The sequence below is a fragment of the Chionomys nivalis genome, chromosome 1, assembly GCF_950005125.1.
Source record: "Chionomys nivalis chromosome 1, mChiNiv1.1, whole genome shotgun sequence".
Classification (NCBI taxonomy): domain Eukaryota; kingdom Metazoa; phylum Chordata; class Mammalia; order Rodentia; family Cricetidae; genus Chionomys; species Chionomys nivalis.
In genome coordinates, this window is record NC_080086.1 from 118,596,254 (window position 1) to 118,618,364 (window position 22,111).

Sequence of the window (22,111 nt, forward strand, 5' to 3'; positions counted from 1 at the left end):
GCTCTGTCTTGTCCCCTTCTTGCCAGACATCCTGGTGACACTGATGGTGGTGGTGGGGAGGGCGTTTCCAGGTGCTCAAGGTCCCTGGACTGATGTGACCTTCTCAGGACACTGTCAGAGAAGACTCCTATGGTGCCAGTGTCCAGGAGCCCATTTCCCTTCTACTGTGGCAGTGAGAAACTGCTTGTCTCTGTTCTGAGCCCTTGAGCTCTTTGTGTCTTTAGAGGATGGCAGATGACAGAGTACATCCCTGGATTCTCAGGTGAGGGTGGATAAGACATGACAATCTCTTTCTTTGGGACAGAGCCTCACCCCTACCGAGGCTGTGAACTGCCAAAGGGGGGATTAGCAGTTGACTGTGAGTCCAGTGTCATGTAAGTGGCCAAGTGCTGGGTATGGATGTGTGTTAGGGTCATCATCACCACCTTCATCCCAAGAGAAGACCTAGGAGGAGAGGCACCCACCACTGCTCCACAGGAAATGAGGACAAAGACGCAGCTGGGTGTATTCTCTGTGTGCCCCTCCAGAGGGATCCATGCTGTACCCATTAAACAGAAAGCCTGGCATTAGGAAGGACTTAGCTGGTGGAAGAACTAGCTGGTGGAACATCTCAGAAGGGAATAGAATTTTAATTACATAAGCTGCTATATTTTGTGTCCTGGGGGTTGTGGCTTCTGTCACAATTGACTGGATCAGGGCAATACACACCCCCTAGTGAAACCAGTCTATAGGATGCCAAGTGACCCGTACAACAAATGACCAAGTGGATTCTCTTGCTCAAGAACAGACTGCTCTGTGGCTTGGTGCTGTAGGAGCAGGGCAGGGGACAGTGGGACTGAGGGCCAGTGTGGTGGTGTCCAGCCCAGAGTCCTCAAAAATGTTTTTATATAATCATAATCCACAAGCAGGTACAGAGAGGTTAAGCATCTTGCTCAAGGCCACCCAACCAGGTGGAGGACAAAGAGAGGTTCCAACTCACTTGGTAACTACAGTGTCACTGTCCTGCCTCTGTCAGGGTAGGATGGATGTCATGGCTGCTTTAGTCCCAGGTCTCTTGTTTCCAAGTGCCTGACCTATGGCTCCTTGGAGCAACTGTTGCCTGGTGCATTACCTTCAGGGAACCCGTTGTCTTTACAACCGAAAGCACTTGGTGACAGTTCCAGAGGATCCCTGGCAGGGCACAGCAGAGACTTTCCAGGCATCTCCCTAGACCCCTAGGCTCAGCACTGTGGGGTGGGCAAGTGGGAAGATTCCCAAGGCCAAGAGACATTTGCATGGTGATGGTATTTGAGTCCCGGGTCAGGGTATGGTACAACAATGAGCACTTTGGTACCCCCCCCCCAAAAAAAAAGAGTTGGAGTGGTGGCAGCTGAAATTCCGTTCATATTTGTGTCTACAGATTGGCACTGTTAATTCAGACACCCACATGTGTATCGGGGGGTATGCCTTAGAAAGTGGTGGGTGGGCTTGAGGCCCAGAGCGAAGCAGTGCAAGGTGCGTCTCAAGCCTTGTCCTCAGACTTAGGCAGACTTATGTCCCCTTCTGCAGGCACAATGGGCTTGCATACAAAACTGACTTTCTTGTTCTCCAGTGAGGGCTGTAAGCACAGGGCCTGTGCAATGAATGGGGTAGGGCTGGGGTGTCAGGAAATGCCTAGATTCGGTGAGTCTCCACTGCCTGACCCTCCAACATTTCCTGAGTTCCAGGTCAGCAGGGCAACACTTTCTCAAACAGAAGACTGAGCCTCCACCCTTCCCTCTAGCCTCTCTCCAGACTGGCAGACACCACTGTGTCTATGGCAGCCCTTAGGGCCAAACATTGAGGGCTCAGGAATGTAACAAGTAAGATGAGGTCCACTGTCAGTCACTAGAGTTTGTGTGCTGCCCAAGGAAGAGTTACGGAAGGTGGTCCGTGGTCTGCAGAGCTGGACACAGCCCTGCATACCTGTAATCCTAGCACCTGGGAGAGACAAGGGGATCAATAGTTCAAGGTCATCTTGGCTATATCCTGACTTCAGGCCAGCATAGGCAACATGAGATCCTGCCTTTGAAGGAAAGTGGGGAAATGGCTGGGGATGTCTTTCAGTGGTAGCAGGAACATGCATGCTTGCTATGCTTAAGGGCCTGGGTTCAGTGTGCAACCCCACTACTGAATGGGGGAAATCTCAAAAACAGTTGGGCTCCCCTAAAAGCCCTTCTTCTCTAGGCTACCAATGCCATGTTACAAGGTCACGGTAGAGGTAGGGATGGAGGGTGACTGCAGTGAGAGCCTGGGACAGTAGAGGGCACTGGGGAAGTCACATAATGGCGGTCCTTAAAGTATGGGGTGGCGGGGTGCAGTGTTGGGGGTGTCTGCCACTCTAGGGTGCAGGAGGCAATCCCTCGGGGTCATGATAACGCAGAGCCTCCCTGAGAACTTACATCATTCTTTGAACAATTTTGGTGCATGTTTTGTAGTAGATAACTTGTACTTTTATAATTATATAATTACTGAGGTATAATTACTTCAGATGCATTATTGTGAGCTTCTCAGCAGACAGGTCCATCTGGATGTGGCCCAATCATCCCCAATCCTAGGGGTCCACAGCTCAGCCGGCAAGGCTCTCCTATTGGAGATCCAGACCTTGGAGGCTGGCCTTCTTTTTCTCCTCCTCACCCCTCCTCCACCACCTTCCCAGGTTCCAAGTGCAGCCTTCAGAGCCTCTTCTCTGATGTGACCCTCCTCTCCACTGTACTGCATGCCAGAAGAATGAACACACTGCTTCAGACAGTCCCGTTTCCCCTTCAAGGGTCATTTATTCAATTTCCAAGGTCACTGGGCCCTGTCCCCTATGGCCTCCAAAGAGGGAACACTTAAGTCAGAATGCATTTGGTGTCTTTCCCACTGCTCAGACTAACCATCTCTTCAAGATATACCAATAGTATCTGCTTAGTTTTTACTCTTTTTTTTAACAGAATTCCATAAAAATATAGATGTTTAGCATATATATATCTATCCATATTTATATACACACATACACATAGAGACCTTCAACCAAGAGACCAAGGACTGAATATCTTCCCTCTGGCCTGGGGCTGTGACGAGGGGACATGCAGTGCTAAGACAGTAGAGGATATGGTCTGCTACATCCAGGATGCTATGCTGGCCATGGTAAACCAGACAGCTCTCAACACCCTACATTCTCAAGCGAGAGCAAGGTGAGACTGAGGGAGACCCAGCCAGAGTGCAGGGGAGAGAGGGGACTCTCTGCCAGACCATGGAGAACGGTTCCTAAGGGAAGTTCCAGAGGCAGAGTGGCCAGCTGACAAGTCAGTGAGGGACATCTGCCCGGCCCCTGGCCCCTGGCCCCATCCTCTTCCATCCACCCAAGCATGGCCTCTGTGGGGATCTGGAATAGAGGAGCTTAAAGGCCAAGCTGGGGTATGGGTCACTCAACAAAGCCCAGGGTGAAAATGGGTTGGGGATGAGGATGTGTATTGGGGGGAGTCCTAGAAACAATCACTTCCATGTCCCTCACCCCAGAGGGACCGGCACTGTAGGGAAAGCCTTGAAGAAATGTGCACTCAAGGTACTAGAAATGGCTAGGTCAGAACCCTGTTTTGTATTTCAAGGCCTATCCTAGAGGCCATTGGTATAAGGTCCATGGAGTCTGCTGGCTGGGGCATGTTTCCAGGGAGACAGGAGTGTTGAAAATGGAAGCCTTTGGGAGGCCTGGCCTGACATGAGCCCCAAAGGCACTTGGTGGCACACAGAAAGTACCCGTAGCTTTCAGGAAACCTCCCCACAGAGGCAACACTGGGCATCAACGGTGCTAATTCAGTCTCATAGGAACCCAGGAGCCCACTTTCCTCCTGGTATCCGGACCTCAAGCTGTGGCTGTCCTGGGCAAGGCCCAAGAACAATCTCCAAGTTTGCACTGCCCTGAGATTGAATGGGGGACGTGTGTCCAAGGTTCTCAGCATGTCACAGCTCTGGAAAGTCATATTCAAGCCAGTTTGTCTCCCAAGGTACCAGGAAAGGCCAGGAAAAGCCTGGCTCAACCAGAGGGCAGCTGGCAGGTTCATCTCTATGGGACACCAACTCAAGATTGGTTCATCCAAAACCAGGAAATCCGGGGAGGGGGTATCATGGAACCTGAGGGTGGGGCTTGGGTCCAAACACACCTTTTATCTAAAGCAGCCACCCCCCACCCCCCCGTGCTCAGCAACACCACAGTGTCGGCCTCCACGGAGCAAGGCATTTGCTTTGGATGCAAATCTTGTCCGCCCAGCTTCAGATGTCCCTGCAGTGGGTGGGGGTGGGTGGAGAACTGGCATCGGAGCCCGTGGAAGTGATCACTAATCATCTATTCCCTGAGGCCCACACCTGAGTGCAGCCGTCCTTCCCTGTCCCCTGCTATGTCTGCTGTGCGCACTGGACGGCCGGCAGCCTCTGCAGAGGCTCACAGCTCTCTGGGGATGATGGAGAAGGGGAGCACGGGGTTGCTGGCCTCCAGCTCCAGGGCAGTGAGAAAGCAGTCGACGGCAGCCTCATTCTGGCCCTGGTCCTGCAGCACCTCACCCAGGCCCTGCCAGGCTTCGTGGCAGGTGCTCTGTCTCTCCACAGCATCCCGCAGCACCTTCTGGGCCAGGCTCTTGTGGCCCAGTTGACTCAGCATCAGACCCTAGAAATGAAGCAAAGGGCAGGGTTAACAAGACCTGGACAGAGGGAGCCTAGCAACCAGAAAGGGCAGCAGCAGCTTGCTCCTGGCCACCAGCCAGAGAGGCCCTAGGTCTGGCTTGGCCACAGACAAATGACCATGTCCTTTATTCATGCAAAACCTCTCAGTCCCTGACCAAACCCTGCTTTAGCCCTGGAGGAACTAGGTTCCTTCAAGAGACAGGCCTGCAAGTCTAGACCTGATTTTGAGTGGCTCCATGTGGGAGATTCTGGGCCCTCAGTTCACTCTTCAACAAAAGGGCAAGAAAGTTAACGAAAAATATCCCAGCATGGCTATTTCGGATGACGCAGCTCAAATGAGTCAGTGGAGGCAAAGCTGTCCAAGAAATGCAGCCAGGAGCATGCTGCCTGCAGCATGGAGCTGCCCCTCACCCCAGGAGCACCAAGAGCAAAGGCACATCAGTTTGTGACAAGGAGGGGAAGCTTCTCTGCTTGCATCAGCATCCCGTCTTCCTGAGAGCCAAGCACCCGGCAGAGCCCACGCTGGCAGCTGAGGTCACAGGAGGGAGAGGGTCAGGGTGGACAGCTGCTGAGGGAATGAGTTAGAAGGGGCTCAGGGATATAGAACCTGGAAGTCCAGGTCAGGAGGCGGGAAGCACGGCCTTGCAGTTTAGCTCAACCGACTATTATCAGAACTAGAGGAAGTGCCAGAAATTGTCGCAAAGGAGGGAGAAGTGAAACTGGCAGCCTTGAACACTTCCCCCACCCCCAAACACACACTGGGTACAAGGGACGGGTGGAGGGGCATGAGAAAGGCTCAGGTCCCAGAAAGGCTATTCACTGATATCTGGCCAGGCTCTGAAGGCATCCCAAGATACCCAGAAGTAAGAGTGGAGGTAAATCTCCAGCTCTGACTTCCTGGGTAGGCAAGGGACCAGGGTGAGTGTGGGGAGCTGGCTCTGTGCTTGAAGCCCCCTCTCTGCAGCCCGCCCACTGATGGCCATGTACATTTTTAGCTGGATTATTTCCCTCCTCCCTAAACTCCAGAGAGTTAGGCCTTCGGTTACTATGGAGATGCACCAGGAAAGATGTACATGGCTGACTTCATAAAGCCCTAAGAGAGCTTGGAACATGACCAATTAGGCAAGAAAGATGGTACTCAGGAAGACTGGGAAAAGGCTAGAGGTGCCGGCTGGAGGTCCTGGGGCCAGAAAGCAGGGAGGCAGAACTGACTTCCAGGATGGCACCTTCCTTTGACCCTAGCATAGACACGCCCAAGGAAGGACTTAACAACCTCAAGCTGTAAAGAGCAGGTGGGGGCAGGGTGGAGCCTCCAAGGACTCTGCATCTAACCAGACACACACAGCTTGCTGACTCAGGGTTGCCAGAACCAGGGCAGTGCCTGGCTGGCCAGCACTGCTCCAGGCCACACTGTTCTGTCCACAGGGCCCGGCCCGGGGCAGGACCTTGAGTAGCTCACGATGGAACAGGGCCCATAGGGTGGAGGGAGGAAGGTTCTAGCGGATGGCTGCCAGACACCAAAATGGGAGGTCTGAGGAGGCCTGTGAATGCTGACCACAAGGAATGACAGAGGCCGGAGGTGGCCAGCAGGGCCTACCAGAGAGAATACTCTGAGCTTGCTTGCTGGCACTCTCTTGCACAGCATGTTTTACCGGCAAGAAGAGTTCCATCGCAGAGGAGTTTGAAGCCCCCTGGATCTCTAGCTGAGCCTGGTGGTGCAAGCCTGTCATCCCAGCCAACTGGGAGGCTGAGGCAGGAGCATAACAAGTTCAAAGCCTGCCTGGGCAGCAGAGTTCTAGGCTACCCTGGGGAACTTAGTGAGACCATATCAAAACAGAGGGAGCTGGGGGTGTAGCTCAGTGGTATAGCACTTGCCCAGAGTGTGGGAGGACACAATCCCAGAACGACAAAGAGGAAAAGAACAAAAAACAAAAACATGTTGGGCAGTGGCAGCGCACGCCTTTAATCCCAGCACTCGGGAGGCAGAGGCAGGCGGATCTCTGAGTTCGAGGCCAGCCTGGTCTACAAGAGCTAGTTCCAGGACAGGTACCCAAAGCTACAGAGAAACCCTGTCCTAAAAAACAAAACAAAACAACAACAACAACAACAACAACAAAAAGCCCAAATCCAAACCCAAAACCAAACCAAAACAAAGGAAAGGTATGGGTGTGTGGGAAGGAGCCAGAGTGTCTGCTGGCTGAATGTGAGTCTCAGAGGAGGCCAGAGGCCAGGGCTCAGCAGCCAGAAAGCCTGGCTGGGTTGACTCCCAGCTCTGCCATTGATGTACTGTGACCCCAGCAAGTGGTCATCAACCTTCTCCTTATCTGTGAACTGGGGGATGGGACAGTCCTTCCTCATTGGGGCCCTTGAGAATTCTGGAAGGAGGGATTTGGAGAAGGCACAGCCAGCTTCTCTGGAGGGGTACTGTGGGTGTGGGGCAGGGAAAGGCCAGCACTGCCCGTGTCTTTAGAGGCGGGGAGATGCCAGGATCCTCTCTGTTAGGAAGGGCTGCTCAGTGGATCTGGCTCCTGCCCTCCTGCCCCAACATGCTGACCTTAGAACCTGAAAGAAGACACCAGGCCAGGTTGGGGTCAGGCTAAGGCTGGAGGCCCAAGGCCTGTAACAGAATCTGTGGCCACCTGCCCCTGACACCAGCAGCACTTGTGTTTGGTAGCAACTCAGCACTGTTTGCCGCCTGACAACTGGGTGGGACCCAACCACAGGAAGATGCAAGGTCTCACCTGCTGTCCCCAGCCTGGCTCTGTCCCCAGGGTCCATCAGCACCCTCCTGGCACTTTACTGGCTGTGAGAACAGGTCTCCAGGGAGATGGTGGGAACACAGAGCTGGTGTCTCAGTTCCATCCCATCCAAACACGTCCCCAGTGAGTTGTGTGTCGTCCCCTCTGCCCCCGCCTGTCCTTCATCTGCTGAGAGCCATCTCAGCTAGTCCTGTGAGGAGGCCCTTAGCTTCTGACCCTTCACTGTGGTGCCATGACTGGAGTTTGGTAGCCATGTACAAGTTATCTGTGACCAGGGGATACTACAGTTGCAAGGCACACTTGGGTTAGAAACAGCCACCCTGGTGAAGGACAGGCCCAGGTTCAGTCTCCAGAAATCCCTGTCTCTAGTCCCTTTTTGCCCAGCTCTCAGGGTGGGTACCTGCCCTCATCCACATTTCAGGTCTCTGCTCTCCCAGGAAGCCTTTCCTGAGATTAGCAAGCCTTAAGAGACACCACCTGTAATGGTCAAAATAAAACACTGTAGGTCCCTGAGTGGCCGCAGTGAGCAGCGGACACAAGACTGAGGTGGAAAGGCACACCATGTAGAGTGAAGCTGGGTTATTTATTTAGTGGGTTATGGAGGGGAAAGGGAAGGCTGGGGGGGGAGAAGGGGAGAAGAGCAGAGAGGGAGAGAGAGAGAGAGAGAGAGAGAGAGAGAGAGAAACGGAGAGGGGAAGGGGAGAAGTGGGGAGAAGGGAGTAAGGCAGAAGCTGCCTTTTTGGGAGAGAGACAGAAGGGAAGGGGCTCAGACTGCAAGCGAAAGGGCAAGATCTCCCCACCCCAGCTTTTATCTTTCCTCCCTTCTACTTTTCCTATCTTTCTCAATCTCTGGTACTTTCTCCTCTGGGCCCTGCCACTGAAGAAGGACCTGCTGCACCTGGTCACTGGTGTACTTCAGAAATAGTTCTGATGATATCTTCGCTGTAAGTCTCCCATCTGCCCACGTGGCTAAATTGTAGTCTTCCATCCCTATTTCAATTGTTCAAAGTTTAACGTGGCACCTCTCGAAGAGGCAGCTTCTGCCTCGCTCCCTTCTCCCCGCTTCCCCCTCCCACCCCTCCTCTCTGTGCTCTTCCCCCTTTCCCCCTCCTCCCCTTTCCCTTCCCTTCCATAACCCACCAAATAAATAACTACTTCCTCTGCCGACTCATCTCAGTCACTCACCCACCATGCGGCTTCCTGCCTGGGATCCTGCTGCCTTCATGGCCCACTGTGGTCTCAGGACCTGCTACCCGCTACCACTCGGGAACCTGCGGCATGGTCTCATGGCCCGCTACCCACTGCTGCCACTGGGGGACCTGCAGCGTTTCTGCCGCTGCGCCCCTCAGGGAACCTGCAACATTTTACTTAAACCATAACACCACCTCCATACTACGTTAGGTCACTGTGGGACTCTTGTGTGCCTTTCCTGGCCTGTAATCTAGGGTGAGAGGAAGCACCATTTTCCTGCCAGCCTTTCTGCTCTAAGCAGGATAGCAGCTCAACAGAAGCCAGGTAGGAGGGACTTGGACACAGAGCCAAAGACACCTGGCTCAGCCTTAAGGGCATCCTGAGCTGGACTTGTACAGCAAGAGCCCCCCAAAGCAGGCAGTCTGAGGGGCCTGTGCCTTGCTGAGGTCTGCTCAAGACAGTCTGGAGACTGGGGGGTCTGGGGGCATTTCCCTGTTAGGAGCCAGGCTTTCTGTTGATCTACAGTTTGGTGTAGAGACGGTCTTACTTGCCTTTCTAAGCTCTGTCACTTAACACTGTCTCAGCCCCATTGATCCAGTGCCCCACATGAGTCTCCTAAAGTAGGGGCACAGCAGGAAGGCCAGTCAGGGTTGGGCATGGCTTTATCATCTCTTAGGGAGCCTACCCTGGGAAGCAGTACTTAGTTCTAGGCCAGCTGTGGGCCAAGCAAACTGTTCCTCCCCACCCCTGCCCTAAAGTATTTATAGAAGCTATTTTGGGAATTTTCTCTCTGAGCTCCAGGCACATTCTTGGAATTCTGTAACAGCCTTTCCAGCTGGGAAGCTGGGAATCAGCTGGGAGGCTGCTGGAGACAGCAGCTCCCCGGAGGCCCTGTGTGAAGATGCTGCAGCACAGAGGAGCCATTGCACTGGAAGGCGCCTCTTCAGGAGCCTTAGGGAGGCTGCATGCTTCCAGGTCAGTCCTGGCTCCAGGTTTGATCAGGGGTGTCACCTTCAGCCTGCCCAACCAGACTGGGGACACGCCCTTCTGTCCCACACCCCTTCCAGAACTAGAGTCCTAGGCCAGTTCCACGTCCCTGTTGGAAGCAAAGGACACAACTCTTCCCAGGTCCACCTTGTGTCCAAGTGATATACTAACCCCACGTCTCTTGAAGAGGCCCTTGCTGAGAAAGTGCCCAGATCCACTGGGATCCCAGCCTAGGAGGGGTCTTTAGGGTAGCTGGTGGCTGTTGCCCTTGTGTTGCCAAGCCCATGCCCATTCCTTTCTCTTTGTGGGTCTCTGGGGTGCAGTGTACTAGTCTAGAGAGACTGAATGGGGCTGTCTTCAGAGAAGTCTCTGGGCTAAGAGGCCAAAAGCACTGGACTGCCCAGAGGCAGGTCATATCTTGTGACTCTGGCTTACAGTAAACCAGGAAATGGAAGCCTCTGCCAGGCTCACCTCTGGTCAAGACTGGCCTTGACTCATTCTGAAGTCCTCAGGGGTAGAGTAGGAGGCTGCGTTTTCAGTGGAGTGAGAAATAGCCATTTGAGGACAGGGTGGCTTATTGGACAAGGGGGTTAATTAGTGGTTACCCTCTGTCGTAACCCCAGACAGTCTTTCCCATTCCTTTGTTGATAAAATGGATTCTGGAGCTAAATCGAGTCAACTGTGCCCAACTGTCATCATGATCTGAACCTGTGCCCAGCCAGGCAAGCTGGGCAGGAGGGGTGGGGGTGGAGGAGATTCTAAACCCTGGCCTGTCTGATGCTGGGGAGGTAGCACCTTGCACTAGCACCTCCCCCTCCGCTTCTGCTTGCTACAAGGAGCATGCCTCCAGGGAGACGTGAAGAGGAACTCCCAATGAAATCACCTCATCTGGGTGGGGATCAAGAGGCCAAGATGGTCCTACTGGATGAACTTGTCTGGCCAGACAGAAGCTTCAATCGATGGCTCCCCCAGGCGCAGCCTCCACAGCCCCCCACCCCACCCCCATTCTCCCCAAAGACAAGATTTCTGGTCTTCCCATTCCCTCAGTTGCCTGTACTCCTCAAGCCATCCACTACAGCTCCCCTGAAGAGCCATCAGCACCCCGCTTTGGCCCCTGTGACCTAGGACACATGCAACAGAGGCAGATGGGTCTGGGGACCCTGAGGTCTGGCAGAAGGGTCTGGGGGCCCTGAGGTCTGTGTCATGTGTCATCGCTCTGTCCAACTTTAGGGGACCTTTACAAATGGCAGGGCACCAAGCTTGACTTCTCAGCCTCTCAGCCACTCTTCCTTTGTAATGTCAGTAAAGAGATGATGAACTAGCCTGGCAGGGTGATAGCCCAGAGCGCAGGGCCAGCAGAACCAGCAGAGAGCCTCGCCAAAGGCTGCCACCATGGCACCTTTTCAACTACCTCAGATCAGCCAAGGTAAGAGACTGCAAGACAAGGTCGCAATCCCCACCTTCCCCCGGCTTGGGGCCTCTTGGGAGGCATCCACTCCACTCCTCTCCTTAGCTAAGGTCTGCGTGGCCTTGCACTCTGTTCATTCAGCCCCACTCACAAGGTACATAGGGCCTGTGTCCTGAACACCTGTGCCTCGGGCACCTCTCTCTGAGGTACTTGGTGAGGAGCAGATTTGGTGAAACACGCCTCTGAGCTTGGCTCAACTGAGAGCAGTTGAACATGGCCCAGGAGCTCCACTTCAGAGTGAGAAAGACCTTACATGATGACTTACGCTCATTCTAACAGCAGTCTATATACTAGGCAGAGCCATCCCCATTTCACAGACAGGAACACTGAACCTCTGGAGAGGCAGGAACCTTGGCCAAGATTAAACAGTGAGCAAGGCAAGGTGAACTTCAAGTGCAGGTCAGGTGGGCTTGAAAGCCACGTTCAACTGCCAGCCAGTTCTGGAGCCAGCTGCTGTACTGGGATCTTAGCTAACCAGCGCTAGAAGCAGTTCCACAGGGAATTCTGACCTCTGTCTCTGTCTTCCTCTTCTTCCTTCCCACCTCAGCTCCCAAGTGATCATCAATTTCCCCTGAAACTACAAGGCAATTTGTACCGAGGACCCTTACCCCACACTGATACGATGTAGTCCAACGGAAGTCCACTTGGGTAAAGGTAGGACTAGCTCAGGCTGCTACCACTGTGGGACCCCGTGCTGTCTGCACAGCTCCAGCTCCTCTGAGCCCTAAAGCATGCTTTGAAGTCACAAGGGCCAAAATTATATTCCCTTTGACATAAGAAAGAAAAAAGAAAAGCCTAGCAACATAATGCCTAAGTTTTCTCATAACTTATGGTTGGGCAAGGCTGGCCATCTCTGGTTTATCACTCTGAGAATCTAGTACCACCCCTCCAGGACTGGGAAGGCTGGGTGGGGATGCTCTACAGGCTTTTATAACCAGAGTCCACCTCTCTGGCCTCAGAACCCAGTTCTCAGTGCTGTAGGTGGGAGGCGGCAGGGCAGGGGAAGATGTGCAAAGAAATCTCTGGGGCCACAGCCACTCCTGAGCCTGTCGCACGGCTGATGCATACTGAGGAGTAGATCAATGAAGGAGAATAGTTTATGTCATTGTGCCATCAAGGAGGAGAGAGGTGGCAACACTGCTATCTCCCTGCCTTCCCAGGGCAGATGGAAGAGGACATCTGCATCCCTGGGCATTAGACTATGAGCCAAAGCTGGTACGGAAGGGTTTCCCCAAGGAGGAAAGGTTCTGGGAGAACCTGCAGCTAGTCCTCAATAAGAGAGCAAGAATCTGTGTCTCTCAAGTCCGTCCCTGGGAGAGCAAAGCAGGGGCTACCCACAATACCTTGCGTGCCCACTCAGGGCTGAGTGCCTCGAGTTGTCTCAGGAGCAGAGAAGCACTTTACAATCCAAGGCAAGCCAAGGGTGGAGGGAGTGGGCCACCTGCGGCCAGAGCTTGAGTCTTTAGTGGAGCTGAGACTGCAGAACAGACTAACCCTACGTATGCCACTTTGGCAAGAAGGCTATTCTGAGCTAACAGCAACTGAAAAGAAGCAGACACAGGAGAAAGATATTTACAAAGTCCCCTTCACCTCTACCAGAGGGACAAAGGTTGGTTACAGAACTCAACATCAGGTCCCGATGGGCCCCAGAAGGGCCCGTTAGAATGTCCAGAGTATACTCATGAGCCTCTGTCCACCATTAGCGTCCCATCTGGCTTCCCCAAACCTGCTGTCCCTAGAGTGTCAAGGTCCTACTCCTTTGTCTTGGCACCTCTCTAAGACTGTAGGTTTTCTGCTGAAGACTGTCTAGGAGAGTGTTCCAGACAACCTCGGAGACTGTCACTTCCCCCAGCCCCCAATCATTTACTACTGTCTGCTTCTTCTGTTCATTTGACTTCTGTATGGTGGGGGTGGGGCATGAATGCGGCAACTCAGAAAGATGGGAGGAAAATGATATTCTCCTTCATTATATTGGGGGAATGGAGTCAAACTTCAACCTTAGCCTCAGGAACAACTGATGGCCCTCCCTGTTAAGGTGTCAACGTAGGAACACCCTCCTGAGAGGGCTCTCACTGGCTTGGTCAGACCATTAGCCACTGTCTAGGCTCCTGTATCCCATCTGTGTTGGAAGTGTCCAGTGCTACCGAGGAGTTCTGTGAGAGAGATGAAGGGTAAGAGCCTGGGGTCCCTTCCTGCCCTCCCCGAAGACCAACCCTCCTCTTCCGTGGACACCGATAAAGACTCTGCTTCTCTACTAATGCTACGCGGGGCAGACAATGTCAACTACAGCTTTCCGCCAACACACGGAGTTCAAGTACTCTAGTTGAGGAGGGTTTCGGGTGGTGGAGGAAGGGGGAGACTGCCTGGCAGACACTCCTAACCTGTGACAGCCTCCAGGACTAGACGGGTCAGGGATCCTCTTGCTCTGGACTCTGCTGCGGGGACAGTAGATCATTAAGTCCCTGTCATCCCTCTTCCCCACCACCTCAGGCACACAACTGCCAAGGAGGCAATGCCTTCATGCATGGTCTGACGTGGATTCCTAACTTGCATGGAGGGTGAAGTCAGAACCAGGCAGAGCTCCCCCATCGCATCTTGGGAGGGCGAAGGCAGACAGGGCAGCAGAACACTTGTCCTGTCTTAGACACCTTCACAGGCGTCTGCTCCCAGTGAGCTCTCTTCTCCTGGTGTTTGCCAGCCCTGCCCTATGATGTGGGTTCAAACCTGACCCTACACAGTACCCTAGGAATATCCCCACCCTCCTCTTTCCAGACTCTGGGCAAGGGGGACTTCCCCACGACTTCAGAAGAATTTTCCAGCCCAGGCTTGTATGTGGCTGAAATCCCACGGGAAAGGATAGCTCCCCTGCTTGCAACTATGATAGGCTGTGTTTCTATAAAGACTCAGCTACAATGTCTTCCCTAGGAACCTGCCTTGGCAGTGACTTCATGGTGGGGGACCAGTACCTTTCTCTGTCCTTTTCTTTGGATAATTCTCTAAGGATGCATCTATCCCAGAATACACAAAACAATGTCTCTCTCATTCACTGCAGATGGTTTTACAATCAATTCTTGGTAGAAATATCAAACCGGCCTAACCCACTAGAAATACTTTCCACTGTGTTATATCACATTTTAAAAGATCCCAGGCTCCACTGATGTTTCAAAGTGGAGCTGTGCTATGATTGATTACCAGTGTCTGTCAGTGGAGGGGCCTGGAGAATAGTGGTCTGTATGCTGTCTAAACCTCCTTTCCTATTTCACTGCAGACTTTCATGGGCATGATCTCATTTGATTAGAAGAACACTATAGTCTAGGGACCATTATTATCCACTTACAAAGGGGGCATCGGGAACATGGACGTTAAGTCTCCTTAAGTCCCCCAGGTAAACCAAGGCCAGACCCAGGATGAGAGCCATGATGCCCCAGTCTCAGGTCAGCACAAGGAAGACATTTAGATGAGGGGAACACTCGAATCAACATGCTAAAAGCATTCACACGTCTTTAGGAAAATATGCTTAGTAAATCTTCTCCAGACTTGCAATTTGCTATTCTTTATGCATATGTGTGGGATGCTGGCAGGAACAAAGCCTGTGGAAAGGGGATGGGCTGCCCACGCAGGAGCCGACCGCCCCTCTGCTTGCTGGAAACTGAGGGTGGGCAGGCCTGGCTCCGACTTGCTCCAATTTCATTAAATCAGCAAGGCACCCCAGGAAGAGAAAAGGGACCATTTCAGTAACATCTGCGGGGAGCTACTCTGGACAGCTATTCAGTTACCATGGAAACCCATGGTTGGCAACTGCTTCAGTTTCAAGAAAATAGCTACAAACAATAATAAGCATAAATGAAAAATGGTACGCTGCTACTTCCAAATTGTACTTGTTATTGGATTTTGCTGGGCTTGAGGGCTGAGACTGCAGGCTCACATCCGTGAATCATGCCAGCCCGGTCCTCCTCAGTAATCAGGTTTTCTGGACATGACCCCTAGTGAGGCATTAACCAGCTAAGTTGATGTCTGAAATGCAGGAGAAGGGGGATGTGCCTTGCAAAAACACCAAATGCCAGCTGGGCTGACCACAGGATGGGAGAAAGCTATGAGAAGAGACAGGACTGTGTGATGTGGCCTGTGATTTCTTTATCTGGGGCTCAAAATTCAAACAACCCAAGAGGAAAGCTGACAACAGGAGCGAGGGCTGAGCAGGGAGTGTTTGCTCGGTTCTGTACTGGGTAGAAATAATATAAGATGCTTTGGTCTCTCAAGTGATTTCTTTAGTATATGCCTAAACTCTTTAAACCCAATTTGAAACCCAACCCTTCAGGCTTCTTGTCGCCCCTTCTGGCAGTGGAAACCCTCTGACCACATCAAACTATTCCCATCCTTGTGATCTCCCTGTGCCATATGTCAGGGGTACTGCGAGAGCCATTCTCAAGGTGAGGGGGCAACCAACTGGAACCCAGACCTCAACAGGACCTAGATAACTGTGGGCTCCGAAATGGTCCTTCCAAGACCACTCGTGCCTCTGTGGGTGGGCTTGCTTCCTGCTACTCCATCTGTCCTGATTTCCATTCTCCAGAAGCAGCTACAGAAAGCAGGGGGAAGGTCATCTGTGGAGTCTAATTCTACAGAATAAGAATCATGACCATGCTTCCCAGGCTGTAGAATTGTCAGTGGATGGATAAGCAAAATCAAGGTTAAGAGACAGTGACTACCCATGATCACCCGAGGTAGAAGGTAGCTAAGACAGGCTACCAAACCTTCCCACCTGTGGGTGTTGTAGGTGTGTCACTGTGCCCATGGTACCCGGGTCCGGAATCCATGTTCTAGAACTGGTATCTGATGGACCCTTTTACAACCCAGGGCCTTTTGCAGTATACACTCATGCCAGACCTGACGTGGCTCGCCCTTGAGCACCCTAAGGAGACAGAGCTCCTATGGAATGGAAGAGGCAGCTCAAAGGTTGGGGAGAGTCTGAGGACCCTCATACAAGGCATTTGGGGAAATGCCTAGAATCTGGGTTAGCTCCCAGGGTAAGGTTCTAACAAGTGTCAATGGAATCTTTGGATGTAGATCACATAGAGAATTACACAACAACATGGAAGCCACAAAAAATGTCAACCAACCCTTCTAGATTTTTCTTTCATCAATGTAGACTCTGATAGGAGGGAAACAGCTCACACCTATAAGACACATATAAGATGCCTCTCACAGCAGAGCTGGCAGGAAGTCACTTTCTAGAGACGCCCAGTGGCAGCGGCGGCAGCAGCAGCGCTAGTCTGAAGGGTGAAGCGACGGGCAAGGAGGTGGCGGGAGGGAGGGTGACTCACCAGGCTGTACATGATGCACACGCCGTCCGGGTTCACTGTGAGCGCCTCCTTGTACAGCTGCTTTGCCTCTTCCAAGTTGCCCTTCACCTCAGCCAGCCGGCCCCGCATGTAGAGCACTGAGTGAGAGGTGGGGAAGAGGCCAGCAGCCTCCTGGATGCAGAAACCTGCTTCCTTGAGGTGTCTCTGCTCCATGAACAGCTCAGCTGTGAAAACAGGAGCCGAGGGAAGTGTGAGTGGGGGTTTAGTCAAAGGGGGCAGCCCCAGCCCACATCCCTGAGCCCAGAAAGCTGAGGCTGAGCCAAGGAGTCACGACCCAGGGCTACCTTGCTGTGAAGTGCTCTAAGCGTCCACTCTGTCAGTCACCATGCGGGGTACAAACTGCCTCAGCCAATGCCACAGAAACCCTAGAGAAAGTACTTTCACCATCCCACTTGAGAAACCCAGAACCACAGAGAGAGCGTAAGGGATAGGGTTCATGTCAGGCTGCCTGACTTTAGACCCAGCACTGGGGAACAGTGTGGCCCAGGGTTAAATGCGTGCTTGCTTGCACGTCTTTGACACAGGTCTCAGTCTGTCCTCGCTTTTGTTCATTGCTTCTCTGGGCAGATGGCAGGATGGGAAGAGACCTGGTGACAATCCTGGAGGCCTCTGTCTCTAACAGAGTAACTGAGGGCGTATACTGGGCCCTGGTGTGCTCAGGATGAGGTGGGAGCGTGCTCGGAGCCCAGGAGAACCAAATGCTGTGGAGGATGGGGACAGAGCGATCTGGGGCTCTGCTGAGGACACGAAGCTCACGTCAAGTGGCACAGGGGCAAGGCTACCTCCTGGTCTGAAGGAGGCTGACTGGGACCAAGCCCCAACCTCACAAGCTATTCTGTCTCATTAACCCTCACAGGTAGGCTCAGAGGGAGGCGTGCATCATTAGGGTCTTCACCATAAACAGCAAAGCTGAGGCGGTGAGGGCCTTGCTCCAGTTCCTCACAGAGAAAGGACAACTGTAGAACCGGCTTCCTCTCCCCGCCACAGCCTCTCTCTAATGCTCACACACACACACACACACACACACACACACACACACACACACACGGCCAGCCGACAGCATCAGATCCTCATGAAGGGCTAGGGGAAGAGGTGCGGTTTCTCCCGTCCCCAGGCAGACCACAGAACTGTGCATTCAGCCCCGCATAGGCGTTCGCCCACTCCAGACGCTTTTAGACACACTGCTTGCTGGCCCACTCTGCCTTCTTTCCAAGCGGCCCCCAGGGCTCGGCTGCCCCCTCCCGGAGCCGGTGCCCATGCGGAAGTCACAGAAGGATGGCAACACAGATGGGGAGCGCGGGAGGCCAGCAGAGTCTGCCTTGCGGCTCTGCCAAGAGCTTTTCCTAGCACAGGCTGAATGCTGAGGTTACACCAGTTCAGAGCATGTCTGGGGTAGGGACGGAACTCCCAGGAAGAGGTGGACAGACCTGGCTCTGTCAGGAAGACAGCCTAATGAACTGCAGTATACAGTGGGAGGGGTTCTCAGGCAGGAAGGCTACCTCAAGTTCATTGTATAATCCAATCAGCTTGCCTCATCCCAAAATATTACAGAGAGCATTTGGAGCACTTTATTTTTTCCAATGGTGGTAAGGAGCTGTGATAATCTGAGAAAGAAAATCAGAGGAAACAAACTCTCATGCTGTGGTTAGAGGGACGGGTAGACATTCAAGGCTCCTATCCTTAGAGGCAGTGACACGAGCCAGGATCAGGCGGAGCTGGCTAGTGGACAGGGATCTGGCCGTCTCCATATCATTCCCCCTTTCTACTCTCCTATTGAGCCGCTACCGGGGCCTTTGCACAGGCTCTCTTTATAACTGAGTATATAATGTACAGCTCTATCGAACACCGACTGCATGTCCAGTCCATAAGAAAGAAAACAGGGGAGTGGCAGTGGCAACTAGGTCCAGGACAGGTACCATTTCTGGGTGCTAGAGGTACAGGCTGGGCCAGGTCAGTGCCACAGTGGTGTGGTCAGGAAGCTTTTTCTAGAGGAGCTCACATTTGAGCAGGTAGAGAGAAGGGAGAACTGTGTTAGAAGCCCCAGGGTACAGTGGAGACGGGTGCGTGCGGTATAAGGCTTGGTGCGGGTGGATGTGGGTGAGCTCTCCGGGCAGGCGCTCTGAGGATCTAGGGTCAGACTCTTCATGCCCACATCTCACTCAGCAGCCAGCCAGGCTGGACCCACTTGGCTCTGTCGTGTCTCATTAAGCTGTTTACAACTTGCTGCTCTGCCTCCAAGTGCCCAGGAGACTGTCCCTGGTCCTCGCCTCGGGTACTCCTTAGTGTGTTCACATCAACAGATTTCAATTAGTGCTGGGGGCCCTGGGGCTTTCTGAGGCCCTGGGCCCAGCTGAGAAGCCAGATACCAAGGACCACTCCTTGAGAAGTGGGCTCCTCTGCTCTCTGATGGGTCTCTTTAGCACTCGGGCAGGAGTCAGAGCGGCAGGTCTCCTGAGGGCTCTGGCCACAAGGCTTCACACAGGTTCTGGGGGCTTCAGTGTACCTACCATGTCTTCATAACTCCGTGTCCCTATGCAGGTGCTCCTAGCTACTGCTTGCTGTTTTACCAAACATGGTGCTCTTAGCTAGTCAGTCCGCCAGCCGGCCAGCCAGCCAGCCAGCCAACCACGACTGCAGCAGGAGCCTGGTGGCATGGTGCCCACCACTGCCCGGATCCTCTACCTCAGACGGCTGTCAGGCCTGCCATGCTCACACCCATGTGCTCCCCTGGCCAGGGCTGGGTTAGGACTCAGTGCTTAGCCTTATCTGTGGCAGCGTGCAAGCCTTTGTTCCTGCCTGAGTGTCAAAGTACATTCCGCCCCCGGTTCCTTTTCTCTCATCCTCCCTTCTTTTCGCTCTTGTCTCATTACCCTCCCTGCCACCGGCTCAGCCTCCTCTTTGGTCTGTTTCTGGTTTCTTGCTCTTGGCTCCCGGGTTCCCTCACTACCCTCCTCTGTGCTTTCTCTCCCCAGGGTACAAATGGAAAACAGCTGCTCCCTGGAGCTTTGCAAGTCCCTCTTATTGTTCTCAGAGGCAGCCTGGCCTAACCCTGCACCCAGAGCTGGTTCTAGTAGCCTCACCACTCCTGCCAAAATGAGGGCTCTAGGCCCCAGGCTGGGGGCTCATTTCACTCTCGAAGGCCTTTCTCATACTCTTGTGCAACAGGGAGGGCCTTGTCCTCAGGCTGGCCCTATGCTGAGGAGCAGGGGACCCGTCCGGGACCTCAGGGCCTTTTCAGGTGAGAACCTGCCAAGACCTCCTCCGAAAATGGAGGGAGCTGTGCAGGGCCTGGGACAGGAGAGAAATAGATAAGGCTCTAAAACAGTGCTTCTTAACCTGTGGGCCATGACCCCGTGGGTCCAACGGTCCTTTCACATGTCAGATATTCACATTACAATTCATAACAGCAGCAAAATTACAGCTATGAAGTAGCAATGAAATAATTTTATGGTTGGGGTCACCGCAGCACGAGGAGCTGTAGGAAAGGATGCAGGCAGCATCAGGAAGGTGAGAACCACTGGTCTGAAAGGAATCTCCCCTGCCTGGCCTTGACCTCCATGGTGAGGACATATTCATCCACCTCACAGGCCCTCCGGAGGTGTGGATGCTGTAAGTTGTGAGTCATTTCAGACCAGGGCTAGCCAGTTGTCAGCCGGCACAGGATCTGATCTGGGTGACCTGAGCCAGGGCTTCCGGAATCCTATCCCTGTAGCACTCATTTGCCTGTGGGAACAGTGCTGGCCGGAGCCCAAGAGGTATGTCACCTGGACAGCAGTCTCCCTGTCATTAGCCTTCTCCTGACCTCAAACCTCTCCTATCGGGGGCTTCACCCCACCGGGCAAAGAAGAAAATCCACAGCCAGCCAGACAAGAGACAAGCAGAAACCTCAGGGGAGGAACATTCTTCTCCTGGGGCACCTAGACAAGATGCTAGGATCTGAGTTCTGGGTGCAAACATTCTCTGAGGTTAGGATGGGGGAGATTAAAGAGGGGAGGGAGGAAAGAAAGTGAGTTGGGAACCAGAACTATAGAACTAAGAGTCTAACTTCGTAAGCCTCCTCGGAAATCTCATTTTCCCCATTATCCTCAAGTCAGGGCTAGGGTTCTGGGCATCGGTGGCTCAGGGGACACTTACCGGCCTGGAGCCAGATCTGTTCCAGTGTGGTCCATAGCTGCATGGGGCCCTGCTTCAGGACCGAGGTTGTTATGGTCAGCTCCGACATGGCCTCCTCCAGCCTTGAGGCTGCGATAGATGATGCCCTCCGAGAGCCTGCCGAACAAGAGGGCACAGGGCTGAGCGGAACTCAGGGGTAGGACAGCTGCCACACACCAGCTCACAGACCCCAGGGAGGGTCTTCTGCCTGTTCCTCTCCCCAGGGGGCGGCATGCATCTGAAGGGGTAATTTGGCAAAAATCCCACTGAGAATTTATTCCGGGAAAACAATTCTAAGTGTCAGCAAAGATGCTCATTTGACTCCTGCCTTTAATAAGGAACACAGAACCCCCCTAAATGTTCAACAACAGGGAATGGGTAAAGCAAGTGAAAGTGTAATCACGCAAGGCTCTGAAGACACACAACCAACACGCCGGTACGGCACGGTTATGTAAAGGTCTTCACGTTCTCCGGGTGAGTGGAGACCAGCTTGTCACAACACAGTCACCCTGAAACAACTAACTGTGAGCGTGCCTCGAAAGAGTTCCAGAGATTTTCCCAGTAGATGGCAGGTAAGAGGAGGGATGATTTTTCTCTTCTTTGGTGATCTTGACTTCCTGTCTTTGTAGTACACACCATTTTGCATCTGTTAAGACCCTACCCATTTGAAGCTCGGAAGCAAAAGATCCTTGGGCACTGGCTCGCGGCTAACCTAGGCCCTCAGAGAACCTTTCTTGCTGTGGCCGTAGGTGGTGCAGGCCCTGCTCGGGATTTATAAGCTGTTGACATTTGAAATTCCCATGCAGGTGAAACAAGAGCGCGTTCTCTTCCTCAGAGGCAATAAAGGCTCCAATAAACCCAGGAGGCCTCGAAACAAACCACAGATGACTGGTTTACGAGACAAGAGCATGGGAAGCCCTGATAACTGGACGCAATTCTCTTTAATTATAAGGACCCCCAGCCCCACACCATGCCCTTCCTTGGGGACAGTGGGTCCCCAAGCAGCCAGGCACTGTGGCCGTGTCTCTGGAGTCAAGCCCTGGATTTGCCTAGTGAAATCTACTCCATCTCTCTACAACAAAGCCCAGCTTAACTCACATCCCCGGATCTGTCTCATTCTCCCAATTCACTCTGCTTTGGAGGTACGGGCCTTCTTCTGTTGCCCACAATGGGTGGCTACCACCCATCTTTGGGCCAATTGCCAGCCCCACTCAGAGCCAAGATCAAGCCCGACCTTACCGGATTCTGCGTCATGCGCATCTGGCAGGGTCAGGTGAATGCCGTTCTGTTTCTTCACTGTGAGGCCCTCAAAGCTGCCATCCCTTTCCATGCCTCTGGAAGGCAAAGGAGGGCAGAATTCCATGATGCAGATGACCAGCACCCCCAGGTCCAGCAGGGAGCAAGAGGGAACCCCATCTCAGCAGACTCTGAGGCCCAGAGTTCAAGCTCAAGAAATAGAGCAAAGCCAGAATGGTAGGGAATGACAGAGCCAAGCAGAAGGACAGACAGAT

The 22,111-nt window shown here is 53.2% G+C and overlaps 1 protein-coding gene across 3 annotated transcripts in view; it reads right to left on the reverse strand.

Annotated features, from left to right (window-relative positions):
* Positions 1–2,777: 2,777 nt before the first annotated feature.
* The window catches only part of Ttc7a (tetratricopeptide repeat domain 7A), a 103,238-nt gene continuing 83,904 nt past the window's right edge, over positions 2,778–22,111 (reverse strand). For all 3 annotated transcript variants that reach the window (XM_057764572.1, XM_057764589.1, XM_057764580.1), the window contains 4 exons: positions 21,840–21,934; positions 20,583–20,717; positions 16,410–16,612; positions 2,778–4,663 (listed from right to left, as the gene is read on the reverse strand). In XM_057764572.1, coding sequence (XP_057620555.1) covers positions 4,442–4,663; positions 16,410–16,612; positions 20,583–20,717; positions 21,840–21,934 — 655 coding nt within the window. In that variant the 3' untranslated portion in view covers positions 2,778–4,441. The remainder of the gene's footprint in view (positions 4,664–16,409; positions 16,613–20,582; positions 20,718–21,839; positions 21,935–22,111) is intronic.